At 35.9% G+C, this 17,555-nt stretch overlaps 1 protein-coding gene across 7 annotated transcripts in view; it reads left to right on the forward strand.

The window, feature by feature from the left end:
* The window catches only part of Myo9a (myosin IXA), a 184,060-nt gene that overhangs the window by 106,001 nt on the left and 60,504 nt on the right, over positions 1-17,555 (forward strand). For all 7 annotated transcript variants that reach the window (XM_031343709.1, XM_031343708.1, XM_031343711.1 and 4 more), the window contains 8 exons: positions 84-123; positions 3,322-3,444; positions 4,721-4,801; positions 7,055-7,165; positions 8,445-8,567; positions 10,809-10,958; positions 14,100-14,419; positions 15,107-16,705. In XM_031343709.1, the coding sequence (XP_031199569.1) occupies positions 84-123; positions 3,322-3,444; positions 4,721-4,801; positions 7,055-7,165; positions 8,445-8,567; positions 10,809-10,958; positions 14,100-14,419; positions 15,107-16,705 (2,547 nt within the window). The remainder of the gene's footprint in view (positions 1-83; positions 124-3,321; positions 3,445-4,720; positions 4,802-7,054; positions 7,166-8,444; positions 8,568-10,808; positions 10,959-14,099; positions 14,420-15,106; positions 16,706-17,555) is intronic.

Consider the following 17,555-nt stretch of genomic DNA (forward strand, 5'->3'; position numbering starts at 1 on the left):
TTGCCCTGAGAAGGCTCTTTTATCACTCATTTATAAATGTAGATTTTTTTATTTTTCTTCTAATGAATGTTTTGTTTTTATAGGAGAAACAAAAATTTTAGGTCAAAACCTATTCTTCCGAAGGTGAGTACTGTGAAAGAAACTCTATTACTTCCTTATTGAGTAGCTGTTTTTTACTATTTGTGCCAGCAATGTTTATAAATCAAGTATAAGAAAAAAACTTATTTTCAAAATAGAAACTATATGTACTTTGTTAAATCCATTTTAAAAATAACAAAGTCTGTTAGGAAATGGACAAGCCTAATAGTTCAGGTAGATAATTACTCGTGACAAATACCATTCTCTAGTTTTTATAAAAGCTCTGAAGCTCTGAATATGTAAGTTCTGTTTTATAATTGGTATTTTTCATTTTTCTTGAGCCAGCTTAAAATGAAAATCTGAATTCTGAGAACATTCCTAGTTAAGTCATTATATAACTTATTTATTACAGATATTACACAGCATTTCTATGAAGAGTTAAACAATCTGTCGCAAATGTCTGCTTGTATAGTATAGACACAACTTTAGATAATATGAAACTGAATAAGTATGTCCATATGCTGAAAGAACTTTGTTTATAAACACTGAAAGTTACAGTTATGAAGTAGTAACAAAAATAATTTTATGGGTGAGCTCGCCAGAACATGAGGAACTGAATTAAAGGGTCATAGCATTAGGAAGGTTGAGAGCCATTGCTCTAGACCATGGAGAGGACCTTTAAGCAGGTATTCAAGGGATCCACTTTTTATTGAATTTCCTTTCTAAAATAAGAGATATAGTATAAGCAGAAGTTTAGGGATTCAGTGGAGGGATTCATGAGCAGACTAGATAAGGAGAAGAAATGACAAAGACTGAAAATGATCCGAGGGACTTAAGGGACACCATCAAATGGAAGAATCTGCATATTATTGATGTATCTGAAGATAGAAAGGGACAGAAAACATTTCAAAGAAATAATGGCAGAAAAGTTCCCAAGTCTAGGGAAGTTAATAACAGTCCAGAGCCAAGGCAGTAAATAATATAAATCTAGACATAGTTTAATCAAAATAGTAAGATAAAAATTTAAAAGCTCTATCTTGTTGTATATATGTCTATAACCCCCCTACTTAACAATCTTGCCTTTCAAAATGGAGACAAATTGTTTCAGACAAAAGCTGAGAGAGTTTAGAACATGATATGTGTGCCTTGTTAGAAATACTATGAGCAGTTCTTCATGCTGCATACAAATGGTGCTAATTAGTAACATGAATGCATAAAGTATAAAACTGAATGGTAGAAACCAAAAGCCATTTGGTCCCTAAATGACAACACACTGAAGGCTATGTATTTTGTAGCTATGCAGTTCTTACCAAATGGGGAAAAGATAGGGTTATGATACATGTCTTAGGGTTTTATTGATGTGAACAGATGCCATGACCAGTACAACTCTTATAAGGACATTTAATTGAGGCTAGCTTACAGGTTTAGAGGTTCAGTCCAGTATCATCAAGATGGGAGCGTGGCAGCAGCCAGGCAGGCATGGTACTAGAGGAGCTGAGAGTTTTACATCTTCATTTGAAGGTAGCTAAGAGAAGACTGGCTTCTAGGCACCTAGGATTAGGGTCTTAAGCCCACGCCCACAGTGACACACCTACTCCAACAAGGACATACTCCTAATAGTGCCACTCCCTGGGCCAAGCATATAGAAACCATCACAACACAGATGCCTTCTTATGCCACTTCTAATAAATAATACCAAAAGTCTGTGCCAGAGAAATTAGGCAATCAAAGGAAACAAAAGTTTCTCTTTTTTTAAAGATTTGTTTATTTATTTTATGTATGTAAGTATACTGTAGCTGTACAGATGATTGTGAGCCTTCATGTGGTTGTTGGGCATTTAAATTTAGGGCCTCTGCTTGTTCCGGTCGGTCCTGCTCTCTGGTCAGCCCCGCCTGCTCCGGTCAATTCTGCTTGCTGTGGCCCAAAGATTTATTATTATACATAAGTGTACTGTAGCTCACTTCAGACACACCAAAAGTGGGTGTGGATCTCATTATGGGTGGTTGTGAACCACTATGTGGTTGCTGGGATTCTAATTCAGGACCTTCAAAAGAGTAGTCAGTGCTCTTACCTGCTGATCTAACAAAAGTCACCCAACTTGTAATGGAAGCAGTGAAATAGTCTCTGTTAACTTGTGGTATGTTATTAGAGCAATCTCTAAAAATGTTCTAAATAACTGTTAGAAATCATGCCTGAAATCAGTAATGTTTGAGAACACAGATGTAATGTAAAAAAAAAAAAAAAAAAAAAAAAAAAAAAAACCACACTTTAATAGACTAATTTTACTATCTGAAAAAATTATAAAAGCAATTCTGTTTATCATAGCACCATAAAACAGAATAGTAAAATTAATCTTGGAAGTGAAAGATCTATCTATAGAAAATTATAAAATATTGATGAGACAAATTAAATATAACACAATGAATGAAAAGTGAGCTTTCTAATTCATGGCTTAGAAAAAATATGAAGGTAATCTCTAGCACCTATTGTGTCTGATAGATTTATATATGAGATGCAGTCCCTATAATATTCATGTCACTTTACACAATAAGTGGGAAAAAATAGTTTTAACATAAATACACAAAGTTCCCCAGTAGTTCCCCATAAATACAATAGTTCCCCAAAGCAGTGTTGAATTTAAAGAATGAAGCTTGAGATGTCATGCTATCTGTTGCTAAAGAGCCTTAGTAATCAAATGAATTAAAAAGCTATAGTAATCAACATGCATTAAATACCATTTTAAAACTTAAAAAGTGAGTCAGTGAGTAAAAGTACTTGTTGCATAAACTAGAGGGCCAGAGTTTAAATCCCAAAAACCCACATATGATTGGGTATAGTAAGTAGCATGCATCTATATTTCTAATGTTTATATAGCAAGATGGGAAGTGGAGACAGAAGAATCCTCAGAAGCTCGTGGTCTGTCTGGCATATGTAGTAGCAGAGTAAAAAACTGTTTCAAACAAGGTGAAAGTTGAAGGGTATGCCAGAACCCAGATCTAGCAAGTAAACATCTTTGCTAAAATGGTTTTGCCTTTTATCCTTCATGTAGGTGGTGTCTCATCCCCTTGATGAGTGGTGGGTATCACACATGATTAATCCACACAGAGGAAAAGGGGGAGAGCCTTTATTAGACTAAGCATTTTTTATGGAAAAACATTTCTCACAATTGAGATAATGAAAACTGTGATAATATTTTTTATGTATTACACACACATATATTTAATGGTTTTCCTTTGTCTTTAGCACTTGCTAGAGGTAAATTCTTTGAAGCATCTGACAAGACTGACTCTTCAGGATCGAATTACCAAATCTCTTCTTCATTTGCACAAGAAGAAGAAACCTCCCAGTATCAGCGCCCAGTTTCAGGTTATTACCTATTCTACTCATGCCAAGTAAAATCTGTTTCTTTTTTCCAGATTGTTGTTGAAGGATCAGAGTGAATTACAGGATCATTTATGTGATATGATTCATGCCTAAGAAGCCATAGTCTTGAGTGCTTTTATGAGAAGGGAGTTAGATTGTATTTCCAAGAATCAAAGGTTTTTCTTTAATAAAAAATGGAGAATACATTAAACCCAAAGCAAGTAGATAAATGGATAAAACCATAAATAGAATTCTGTGAAGCTATAAACAGAAGCTATAAACAGGAGAGATGGCTTAGCAGTTCAGAGTGCAAATGTGTTTGCAGAGGATTCGAGTTGGGTTCCTAGCACCCACATAAGGTGACTCACAACTTTAGTCTACCTCCTGGGGATCAGGTGCTCTGGGCCTTTGTGGGCAACAGCACTATAGTACATAGATACACACAGACACACATATACATACATACATATATGTGTGTGTGTGTGTGTGTGTGTGTGTGTGTATACACATACATATACATATACACGTATATATGTATATAAAACTGAAAATACAATAAATCTTAAAAGAAAAAAATTTTAAAAAGAAAACAAAACCTAAAGACTGTTGGAGTAAGAAAATGAAAAGCTCTGGTTCTTTAGCAAAAACTGGTATTCCACTAGACAGAGTAACTGAGATATATATACAAAACCAGCTATAGAAGAGAAAGCATCATTGCATCCTCTACAGACATTTAAATTAAGGTAGTACTTCTCTTCTGGAGACTTTAAAAGCTGGTCAGGATGAAAGACTGTCAGGGTCGAGCATGGTTACTTATATATACTGTAATACCAGCACTCTGAAGGCTGACATAGGAACATCAAAAGTTAAGGTTAGCCTGAGCTACATAGCTTGTTATAGGTAGGTAAACAAATATAAAGTTCCTACTTCAAAATGGAGGTAGGAATGAGGAACAAAATTACTCAGAATGTGCATTTGAATAAAGTTAATGAATGTGAAAAACAGTGAAAAATTATTCTCTTTAGAGTGTTCTAAAATGTATCTGTAATAATGACTATTGCCAGAGTATCTATTTTAAGATTAAGATTAAAGTGTATTAGTTATCCTTAGCAATTCTTGATTTAACCAGAATGGGAATACACAATTTCCTTTTCAGAAACAAATTCTTTTATGTATATATTGAAGGTTGTTTGCATATTTTGCCACACAGCTGTTTATAAGTCACTTGTTGTCAACTCTTGAGTAAAAGAGCATTCTAATAACACTACTTTTATTGCAGGCCTCCTTAAGCAAGCTGATGGAGACACTTGGTCAAGCAGAGCCATACTTTGTAAAATGCATTCGCTCAAATGCTGAAAAGGTAAAGTACTGTATACATGACAGCACATCATTCAGGGTACTTCAAAATGAAGTCTGAATTCCCTTAAAGGGAATAGAGAGGACTGTGCATACTTTTTGTACAGAAAATAATACTCTATAAGTATTATCTATAGCTAGTCTTTTTATTTCCACACTTAGGCATCTGTAAGTTTTTGTGGATTTGACTCAGTATGTACTAGACTCTGAGAAGCAAGTATTACTATCCCTTGAAATTTCATGAGAAAAAAATAATTTTTTTCCAGTGAAAATTTCACATTCTCTTAAAGGCTAATTAATCTTTTCTGTTGGATATAGTCTATCTCTTGCTTAGAAATTTTTACCCATACCTTTTCTATTCAGTACCTTTAATTAGCACTTGTCAAAATATAATGTATAAATATGTTTGTCATTTTTATGTTCATTAAAGTAAAAATAGTTTGTATCTAAAAAAGCTTAAATATAGTAGACATTAAGTTCATCTTTCCTGATTTTTATTTGCATGCATGTGTGCACATTGCCACAGTATACATGTGGAAGTCAGAGGATAGCTTGTAGGAATTATCAGCTATATTTTACTTCATTTTAATAATCAGTCTGCATTTTTGTCATTTATTGTGTAGGAGGGGCTGGTGAGATGGCTCAACAAGTAAAGGCTCTTGAGCCAAGCTTTATAACCTTTGTGTTCTTAGAATCCACATAGTAGGAGACTGATTCTCATTAGTTGTCCTCTGACTTCCCTATGTGTACTGTGGTATACACACACACACACACACACACACTGTAATTGAGTTGCTTCGTTAGTCCATGGCTTAAATATTTTATCTGTGTAATGATCTACTGTAATTATAATACTAAATTCATAGTCTTTTTTGAGTGTTAATAGCGTACAGCTATGAAGTGCTTAGTTCCTGCTTGTATTGAATAGAAGGTTAAGTTTCAATTATTGAGACCTCGCTGTTCAAAAGTTGAGTTAATAAAATGTGTCAGGTATCAGGATAAGTTCTGAATATGTGTAACATATATTTAGACATATAACACATACATATTTGCTGTTTTTAACAAAATCTCAACCATTCAATTTTACCAATGAAGACTTGGAACCCAGATGCTGGGGTGAAAGCCTGCTAGCTCAGAGAGGCAGAGAAAGCACCCAGCCCAGAAGACTGACTCCCCTTCTCAGGCAACATCTTAGAAGGAAAGAAAGTTCTCCTTCTCCACAGGGTTGCAGAACTCCTCAAAGTGGATGCCCTCCCTTCTATGTCCTGCATATCTTTCTATCCACCCTTTTGACTTCCTCTTACTCTCTCTGTTTTTTTCTATGTTCACTCCCTGTCAGCTGGCTGTTTGCTTCACCTCTTGACCTAAGGTTGACTTTGTTTAATCCTGAGTACAATAAACAGAACGCTCTTGGATTAATTGTTTCTAACAACTAGAAACAGGTTTTTCCAGTTTTAAAAAAAAAAAACAATTTTGAGTTTCACAGTGTGATAAAAAATCCTGTAACATGTTAGCTCATTATTATTTAATACAAATTATTCATTTGATTTTTCTCCTTGATAGCTTGTATGTTCCATTTGGGATTGACTTAGAGGACTATTAAGAATAATATTTTAAGACTGACCTGGAAGTAATATAAGAAGCTACAAATATATCTCTTTAGAATGCTTAGAAGAGTAGCTTCGGAGATACCTGGGGTGGTGAGCCTCTTTCCTGTGAGTGCCTGTGTAGCAAAGGAGTTTAATATTCCCAGGACTACTAGGATTTCCTCCCCCCACCCCTTTTTCTGTGTTGATGCCTATGTTATAAGCAAAAGTATTAAAGAAATAAACATTTTTGCCTTTTATTAGGAGAATTTTGTCAGTTCTAAGCCAAGGTAACAGATGAAGTAGGTAAGTTATTTTCTTGGTGACAGTACTAGATAAATGTCTTGATGAAACACAAAATTCTAAACAACCCTTGGTTAAATGTATCAGTGCCTTTAGTTTGTAGTGATTGAGCTGTGAGGCCTTTGGACGTTTACATTTCTGCTGAGTATGTTGGTCCTTTGCCGTTATGCCTAGAGGAGCCTAGAAAGTTTATTTCTCCTAGGGCAGGCAGTCATCTTCTCGTAAGTTACCAGTTAGGAGGAGAGCTTGTCATTTCTTCAACTGCATCTTAATCTCTTAGTCAGCCCCTAGCTACTTAAAGTTCAAATATACTTTTAAGACAAATCTGAATTTTGAGATATACTAACGTTTTTCTTTGTTTGTTTTAGCTGCCCTTAAGATTCAGTGATGCCTTGGTACTAAGACAGCTTCGGTACACTGGGATGCTGGAAACAGTTAGAATTCGCCAATCTGGATATAGCTCCAAATATTCTTTCCAGGTTATATGCTTCTATCACATATTTAAATACACATACACGCACACATAAACACATATATTCATAGTATGTAAATTGTTTTTCCATATGTGCTTTATATACCTATAGATATAAATATCTTTGGGAATCATTTACCTCTTTTAATTTTACTATTTCTATACAAAGTTGTAAAAGCATTAAGAGACTACTCACTCTTTTGGAAGGACAGCAGTTCTGTTGAACATATGTCATGATTGAATATAGTACTTGGCTATCCTCATTTGATCATAATTTAGCAGTTTTCACACTGATTTTTCCCAGTAATTTATTTAGTCAAATAAAAGGTTTCATTTGGTTGTCCTTGAAGTTTTCTTAGTAAGATTTCATGTCTATGAAGCTATAGAATGTTATTCAGCAATCTGTGTGTAAACATTACATTGGAACCTTTTAGGAACTAAGCAGTGTTCCAATAGCTGCTGTATTTCCTATCACCCCTTTACTAAGATTTTAGTTTCTTGCTAAATGATTTTTCTTTGGTCTTTGGTATGGCTTTCTCAAAAAGAATAACCAACTTCTGCCCTTTTTTAAAAATTCGGTTTCCACTTGCTAGCATAATGTTTCAAACTCGGTATCTCTCCTTCTACTGGTTTTAAAACTATTTTTAAAAGATGTTTTTAGTTTAATTTTGTGTTTATGGGTGTTTTGCTTGCATGTATAGCTATGCACCATGTGAGTATAGTTCCTTTGAAGGGCAGAAGCAGGTGTCAGATTCTCCCCAGTGAGTTACAGATTGTTGTTAGCAGGCGTATAGACACCAGGACTATAACCTAGACCTTGGAAGAATGTCCAGTGCTCTTAATCACTGAGCCATCTTTCCTGCCCCCCTATATATAATATTTTAAAGTAACACTTTTGTCTTGTTCACCCTACTTTTTCATTAATAAGTTTTGTTCTTTGATAATTTCCTACATATATATTTATTATTGTTATTATTATTATTATTATTATTATTATTATTATTTGTAGTTATTTCCATACTCATTCTCTCTTATCAGTTTCTACCCCTCCCAGTTTACCTTCTACTTTTAAAAGAATAAGAAAATAGGCCCTAGAATACCTTCACTCATGTGGCTCCCTGCTCTCTTACAGTATATTCTCTTATTTTCCCCTGTTGCCTCGCTTTAAATAAAGTTTTATTTTTACTAAGAGGCTGAGAAACGCATCAATAAAGGGATAGTCTGTTTAGCGCATAGTATTCATCTAGTACTTTGTAATCTAATACCATTTTCTTTTTACTTTTCAGGATTTTGTGAACCACTTTCATGTACTTCTTCCCCAACATATTGTTCCATCTAAATTTAATATTCAAGATTTCTTCAGAAAAATAAATATTAATTCTGATAATTATCAAGTTGGAAAAACCATGGTAAGTGTGTATGGCCTTAGTCAAAATTGAGAGCATTTTATATTTTAATAATAATATCCATCTTTGTCTATGGTTTTTATGAAAAGATAGTTTGCATCAGGTTATTACAAGGAAACTGATTAAGCTAGATGATTTTTGTTTACATCTCTATCTGTCTGTCTACCTGTCTGTCTGTCTATCTATCTACCTATCTAATCTACCTACCTACCTTCCTTTATCTACCTTCCTTTCTATATCTGTCTATCTATCTAATCTATTTACTTTCCTTTACCTTTGTATCTATCTCCCTACCTATCTCCCTTCCTTTCTATATCTGTCTGCCTGTCTGTCTGTCTACCTATCTGCGTGTGGAAGTCAGAGGAAAAGATGTGGAATCAGTTCTCTTCCTTTACCATGTGAGTCCCAGGGATAAGACACAAGTTTTGGGTTTTGGTGACAAGTGCCTTTACCTACTCTGCTATCTTGGTTGCCCATAAATTTGATGATGATGATGATGATGATGATGATGATGATGATGATGATGATGATGATGATATTTGTGTATGGATAATGTATGAATGCTAGCACACCCATGGAAGACCAACCAGGAGTTGTTTCTCCCTTTATTTTAGGTTTTTAACTGACCCCAGGACCTTTATTCTTTTTATTTATTTATTTATTATTTTTAAATGGCTTAGCAATAAAAGTGCTTGTCAAGCCTGATAACCTGAGTTTAATCCTAGAACTCATATGATAGGGAGAATAGAACTGACCTCTGTAGTTATTACCTGACCTACATACAACCTAAAATGAAATATAATTAGTATTAGTCATTAGAATTTCTGGCAAATGTTTTGACTACAGCTTCCATCTATAATTCAAACCATGTATAAAATAGTCTTCTATGATGACCAACTGCCATTTTCAAGTATTTTCTTTATTACCTTTTATTTATATTTTTTCTTCCTCTTCTTCCTCCTCTTCTAATTTTCAAGGAGAAAACCATGATGATCTTGGGCTTACCCTGTGATTTAATCCTTTTGTAAAAAATTTTTTTTCTTAGAAATGAATCTTATATATCAACCTATTTCTCTATTCCTGATTCCATTTTGTTTTTACTCATTAGCAACTTTCTTCTGTATTACTTTGACAATATTAACTGCTGTTTTTACTCTATATCTTCCTCACTTGAACTGACTGATCCTCCTTACTTATTGTCAGAGCAATAGTACTCCATCCCTACAGTCTAAACACTAGCTAGCGGTGTCAGGAAAATCACTCATTCATGACCATTCTTAGCTGTGAAGAAATTCAAGGCCAGCTTGGGCTGCATGAGCATTTGTCACAGAACATAAGACAAAACAACCCTCACTTCCATACTATAGCTTCTTAATATCTAACAGTCCTTTGTGAAGATTAATCATTGAGTGGTTTTAGTTTATTTAACTTAATGTTGCTCAGGTAAGATTGTCTATCTCCAGTCTTTAGTTGTTTATTCTTTAACTCCTATTATATCTGCCTGCTCCTAAAGATGAACTATAGTTTTATTTCAAAGAGAAATGTCTCTGGACAGTGGTGGCACATACCTTTAATCCCAGCACTTGGGAGGCAGAGGCAGGCGGATTTCTGAGTTCGAGGCCAGCCTGGTCTACAGAGTGAGTTCCAGGACAGCCAGGGATATACAGAGAAACCATGTCTCGAAAAAACCATAAATAAATAAATAAATAAATAAATAAATAAATAAATAAATAAATAAGAGAGAGATACATGTCTAATCTATACTTTGTATATACCTGCTTTTGGCTCTGGGAAGTAAGAAGCCTTTAGTGCACACTAGATTTTAAGTAGATGGTAATCATGTGTTGCTTTAGGTTATAATCACTTTTTAAGATCTGTGGTTTTTAGTTTTCCCCTTAATACAACATTTTGAAAAGTTGTGACACACTATCCAGTGGTATCCTGATCTTTTACAGTAATATTTTTTTCCAGGTGAGAAGCAGTAATGTAGCATAATGATTTGGCAGTAGAAACTTGATTCTTTTCTCACTTTCCCATTTCCTGTCTCATGTACAAGTATCTTTCTTTCAATTTGAGAATGGTTACTTCAGTCCAGGTGATAAGAACCATTTATCTATCAGCACTATGTTTGCATTTCTGCCATTGTATGTGTTCTTCTCTGAAAGCTTACCACAGAAATATTAATTCATGAATAATTTTAATTGTTTCTTAAGTTTTATTCCTTGACTATCTTCCTTCTCACAGGTTTTCCTAAAGGAGCATGAACGACAGCACTTACAAGATCTGCTTCATCAGGAAGTGCTTCGCAGAATCGTACTGTTGCAGCGGTGGTTTAGGGTGTTGCTATCTAGGCAGCAGTTCCTTCATTTGAGACAAGCATCTATTATTATTCAGGTGGGATCAGAAAGGGATTCTCTGTGTGAAAGTGACTTTGTTTCACTTTCATTTATTAACCAGAACCATTTTACTGTATAATATTTAAGTAATAATGAAACTTTAGTGATGAGAATGAATTATGCTTATTTCTTTTTTTCCTTTTTATTTATTCTTCTCTCATATTACATCCCAACTACAGTTTCCCTTCTCTCCCCCACCTCCTCTTTCTCCTGGATTCACCTACCTCCACCCTTAACCTCCCCTCAGATAAGAGTGGCCATGAAGGGACATCAACCAAATATGGCATGACAAGCTATAAACAGGACCAGGTACATACTCTCACATCAAGGCTGGATGAAGCATTCCAGTAGGAGACAAAAGAGTCAAAGACTGTCCCTGCTCCCACTGTTAAGAATCTCACAAGAGCACTGAGCTACACAATCCTAACATATATACAGAGCACTTAGGTCAGACCCATACAGGCTCCTGATCTCTGTGAGTACACTTGAGTCCTGGTCAGTTGGATTCTGTAGGCTGTGTTTTTGTGGTGTTCTTGTTCCCTCTGGCTCCTCCAATCCTTATGCCCCATCTTTTACGGGACTCCCCTAGGTTTCATCTAATGTGTGGCTGAGGGACTCCACTTTGGTTCCCATCAGTTTCTGGATGAAGTCTATCTAATGATGATTATGTTAGGCTCAGCACAGCCTGCAAGCATGGTAAACTGTAGGTTGGAGGGTTTGTGGCTGGGTTGGTGTCCCAATCCCTCACTTGAGACCTTGCTTATTTATAGAGGATGGCTGGTTCAGGCTCTGTATCCCCCATCACTAGGAGTCTTTGCTAGAATCATCCTTGTAGATTCTATGGAGTTTCCATTGTACTGTATTTTTACCTCACTCCCAAAATGCTCCCCAATTCTAGTCATCTCTCCCACTGTTCTCCCCTTCTAACCCTCCACCTGATCCCTTCTGTTCCCTTCCTCACCCGCCACCAGTCCTCCCTTGAAATTTCTTTTCTATAGCCCTTTCCCAGGTACATCTTTGTGTTTCCCCCTTAACCCTTCCTTATTACTTATTTTCTCTGGGTCTACAGATTGTAGCATGATTATCTTTTACTTCACAGATAGTGTCCACTTATAAGTGTGTATACGCCATGTTTGTCATTTTGGCCCTGAGTTACCTCATTCAGGATGATTTTTTTTTCTAGTTCCATCCATTTGCCTGCATATTTCATGATGTTGTATTTTTTCTAACAGCTGAGTAATATTCCATTGTGTAAATGTACCACATTTTTTCTACTCTGGTTGAGGGACATCTAGGTTGTTTCCAATTTCTAGCTTTTATTAATATAGCCTTTTTGAACATATTTGAGCAAGTGTCCTTGTGGTAGGAATGGGCATTTTTTAGATATATGCCCAAGAGTGGTATAGGTTGATCTCGAGGTAGATCAATTATCAATTGATCTGAATTGACAGAAATTTCCTCAGAAATTGTCAATTTTCTGAGGAAGTGCTATATTGATTTCTATAGTGGCTATATGAGTTTGCAGTCCCACCAACAATGGAGGAGTGTTCTTTCTCCACATCCTCACTAACATGAGCTTGTGTTTTTGATCTTAGCCATTCTGACAGATGTAGTAAGATGGAATCTCAAAGTAGTAATTTTGATGGTTAAGGATGTTGAACATTAAAACAAACAAACAAAAACAAACAAACAAAAAACAAGCCAGGCAGTGGTGACACACGCCTTTAATCCCATCACTTGGGAGGCAGAGGCAGGAGGATTTCTGAGTTGGAGGCCAGTCTGGTCTACCAGCCTGGTCTACAGAGTTCCAGGACAGCCAAGGCTACACAGAGAAACCCTGTCTTGAAAAACCAAAGGAAAAAAAAAAAAAGGATGTTGAACATTTCTTTAAGTGTTTTTTAGCCATTTGAGATTACACTGTTGAGAACTTTCTGTTTAGCTCTGTATCACATTTTAAAATTTGGCTTATTTGGTTTGTTGATGTTTATTTTCTTGAGTTCTTTGTGTATTTTGGATATTAGCCCTCTGTCAGATGTGGGGTAGATGAAGATATTTTTCCATTGTGTAGGATGGTGTTCATTTGCCTTACAGAAGCTTTTCAGTTTCATGAAGTCCCAATTTATTAATAGTTGATTTTATTGCCTATGCTATTTGTTGTTTTGTTGAGAAAGTTGTCCCCTGTGCCAATGTGTTCAAAGCTATTCTCTACTTTCTCTTCTTATGTCTTAAATGCTTATAACACCCAACAGATTACCTTGCTTGTTGTTACACCTTTGGAGTTTAAAGCCAGCCTGCTAGCCTGTCTACATACATTTCTAGAATAGTAAGAGCTATAATAGAGAAACACTGTCAAAAAAAAAAAAAAAAAAAAAAAAAAAAAAAAAGAAAGAAAAATAGAACTTAATAATTTAGAGTATGAAAACATCTAAAAATTTTAAATAGTATAACTAAGTTCAAGTAGATTATTTGAAATAACAGCTTTAATAAGCAAAGAAGGTTTTTATTTGTTTTCTGAAGAGCCAAGTTTTTACTTATCTTACATTTGAAGTGTCCTTGGATAAGTAGCCTGACCTGTGGGTTTTGTTTTGCTTTTGTTTTGCCATAATCCTCAACCGCTACTTTATGGAATTTTTCCCTTGATGAATTTTTGCAGAGGCCTTTCTCTTAGTTTCTTGTTGTCATCAACTTTAGTAAGGTTGATTTAGTGCTTACTATAAAGAGTCTCCATTAACATTGGCACATAGGCTCATCAGTTGGCTGCAAGTACACAAAGATGGGCATGGCACTTGCTTGAGGCTTTGGCAATGCTGTGGATCCCATCTGTTAAGGCATTTGGTTTTAGAAAAGGAGATCTTCCTCACCTCCTGTAAAGTAGTACTGATTTCCATTACACCTACAGCAGCAGTGTCTTGTGTGGGCACAGCAGCAGGTTATAGGTTAGACCAAACCTGGACTAACCAAAGCATCAACACAACTCAGGGGCAGCATAGAAAGAGCTAATGTTGTTGTTGTTATTTTCTAACCACCAACAAGTTAGCTACATATACTTAAAGTGTAGACCTAGATATTTAGCCTGTTTTACTTTTTCTCTGAAACGAGTGGTAATGTGACAGCCATTTTCTCCTTTCTTTTCCCTTAGCGATTTTGGAGAAATTACCTTAATCAGAAGCAAATCAGAAATGCGGCTATGGAGAAAGATGCTTTCATAATGGCTAGTGCAGCTTCCCTTCTTCAGGCGTCCTGGCGTGCTCACTTAGAGAGGCAGCGGTACTTGGAGTTACGAGGTGCAGCTGTCATTATCCAGCAAAGATGGAGGGAACTCTATAGGTGTAGGCACAGGGCTGCTACCTGTATACAGTCAAGATGGAGGGGCTACAGGCAAAGGAAGAAGTACAAAGAACAAAGGAGTAAAATTATCCTGTTACAGTCAATATATAGAGGATTCCGAGCACGACAAAGGTAATCTTATTTTAATGAAGCAGTTGTTCCTTCTGTTTTCATAGTTCCTTTGTTTAAACCTCTGCCTTAATACTTTTATTTTCATGTTTTATCACTAGACTGTGATAAAACTCTACCAGCTCTAACCTGTATTGTCTGGGCTTTAGCAAAATTAAATAAATGTTCATTGAATTAAATCAGATTGGAAACTTCCATGACCTACGGTCATAACTACTAAGAATAAATTTGTACATTTGTTTAACCTTAGAAATTTGGAAATAGTCAACTTTTTTTACCTTAAGAACACTGATCTCTACTGTACTATATTAAAATAATGATATTAATGGATTTTTAATACAGTTAACATTTTGTTTAGGCTATCCAGTTAGCCTAGACAAATAATTCATATAAAGAAGAGGATAATTTGAACATGTACAATTAAGTTAGTTTTACAAGCATATTCATGAGTACAGTGGTATATACTAGTCCTAGCTAAATAAGGGGTGGAGGAAGGAAGATTACTTGAGCCTGAAGTTTAATGCCAACTTTGAGCATAGTTAAGGATAGCAAGACTCCACGTCTAAACAGTATTTCTATTAAAAATATATATATAGTAAATTTAATTGTCAGTAACCCACTTTGTCTATTTTTATATAGATATATAGTAAATATAATTGTCTATAACCCACTTTGTCTATTTTTGTATAGCTGTAAAGTTTTAAAAGAGGAAAGGCTGAGAGAAGCAAAACTAGAGCATGGACTGGTGCATGTCAAGGCGTGTGGACCTCTAGAAATCCAGGGTTCAGACCCTTCTGAGTGGGAAGATCGTTCCTTTGCCAACAGAGTGAAAGCCATAGAAGAATGTAAATCTGTGATAGAGAGTAATCGAATTAGCCGTGAGAGTTCAATAGACTTCTCAAATGAGTCTCCAGACAAGCAACAGGAGAGAGGCAGAAGCCAAAGTGGTACAGACTTACAGGGAGATGTGATTGTAAGACAGAGGCCCAAGTCCTTGGAGGATCTGCATCAGAAAAAAGTAGGTCGGGCCAAAAGAGAAAGTCGGAGAATGAGAGAATTAGAACAAGCTATATTTAGCTTAGAATTGCTGAAAGTCCGTTCTCTTGGTGGCATGTCTCCTTCAGAGGAACGTAGATGGTCTACAGAATTGATGCCTGAAGGCCTTCAGTCTCCACAGGGTACACCTGATAGTGAGAGCTCTCAAGGGAGCTTAGAACTTCTGACCTGTGATGAGAACCAAAAGAGCAAACCGGAGTCCCTCATTTTAGATGAGGGAGAATTGAAAATTTCATCACCCAGTACATTTACCAATCCAAAATCACAAGATAATGTCCTCAGTGCCTCAAGTGAGACAAGCTCTACTTTAGCTGGAAAAGGAGTATCCTCTGACTCAGAGCATTTGAAGAATGGGACTGCAAAGGAAAAGCTTGTCTGTAGTTCTGAACCTATCACCTGTAAACCCCAGCTAAGAGACTCTTTTGTTTCAAGCAGTCTGCCTACATTTTTTTATATTCCTCACCAAGAACCGCTGAAAACAAGTTCCCAACTAGACACAAGTATCCAAAGAAACAAAGTACCAGAAAGAGAAGCCACTTTGAAGACAACTCTTACTCTGGATATTAACAGAGAAGCCAGGAAGTGTCAGTTTTCAGGAGATCAAGTGACTCCTTTGAATACAGATTCTTCATGTACTGTGCTTAAGAAGTTAGAAAAGCTGAATATTGAAAAAGAGAAAAGGCAAAAGCAGTTACAGCAGCAGAATGAAAAAGAAATGATGGAACAGATTCGTCAGCAGACAGATATTTTAGAGAAGGAACGTAAGGCCTTCAAGACAATTGAACAGTCACGAACTGAGGCCTCTGTCTTGGCACCATCCTTTTATCAGCCAAGACAAAGAGTAGAGAGGCCATGTTCTCTGCATATCCAAAATACTCCGAGTAAAGAAGAAGCTGGTATACTAGGTTCCCCATCAGCAGTCACTAAAAGAGATGCAACTCTTGCCACAAAAGACAGTCTCTCCGTTCATTTACCCCCAAAAGACCGACCTGTCACCCTGTTCTTTGAAAGAAAAGGAAGCCCATGCCAATCTAGAACTGTTAAGGAATTGTCGAAGACAGAAAGAATGGGCACCCAACATGATGCTGCCTGTAAACTCTCTAATAATCGTAGTACAGAAAGAGACCACTTTAAGTCAACTCATTCTTACAGCCACAGATCTGATGACCCTTCCAGAGAGGGAAGTTCGAGAGCCATTTTCTTCACACCAAAAGACAATATGATTATTCCCCTGTAAGTGAAATTGGTATTTTTATATGTTAAGTGAGGAGTTTCTTATATTAGTTTGTTGAAGTGCTTTGTGTTCTGCTCTGTGTACATGAATGCTGCTCTAATCTGATATTCTTCCCTCTCTGTGTAAAGTATAAATAATTATATTATAGGAATCCTTGGATGTAGATAACACATTTTTCTGGTATTCTTCCTAATTAATTGAAAAATCATTTGTTAAGGGCAATGGTGTGCTTATAAATGTATCAGGCATTCAATATGTTCTGGTTGCTGTAGGACTATGAACTGTAATGATCCAAACTGGTTATTGTGAGGCTTTTCAGAACTTTGCATGTTTTCTCACAGCTGTTGGCCTATTTATGGTCTTCTTTAATGTCTTTGTTTTTTGTGTGATAATTACTTATAAAGCTTAGTGTCATAAATTTTAAAGTGTATGGTATAGTAATAGTTTCTATATAAGTTATTATACAACATGTCTTTTTCATCTTGTAGTGCTGAAATTTATTCACTAAACAGTTCTTCTCTTTCCTCTCTTCAGTTGCTGGCAACTATCTTCTACTTTATGGTTTTTTGTTGTTGTTGTTTTTGTATTTTTGAGACAGGGTCTTGCCATGTAGCCCTTACTGGCCTGGAACTTGCTATGTGCATCAGGCTGATCTTGAATTCAGGGATCTATCTGCCTGTCTCTGTCAGCTAAAGGCATGCACCACCATGCCCAAATCTGACTTATGTTTCCAAGAGTCAAAGTGCTTTATGCATCTATTATAAGTGGAGATTCTTTTTAGTTTCTATAATTAACCATATAAGCATTTTAACTCATAGAGGTCATGAGATGCTGTTTTCTTGTTTAGGT

Source organism: Mastomys coucha, unplaced genomic scaffold (assembly GCF_008632895.1).
Source record: "Mastomys coucha isolate ucsf_1 unplaced genomic scaffold, UCSF_Mcou_1 pScaffold23, whole genome shotgun sequence".
Lineage (NCBI taxonomy): Eukaryota > Metazoa > Chordata > Mammalia > Rodentia > Muridae > Mastomys > Mastomys coucha.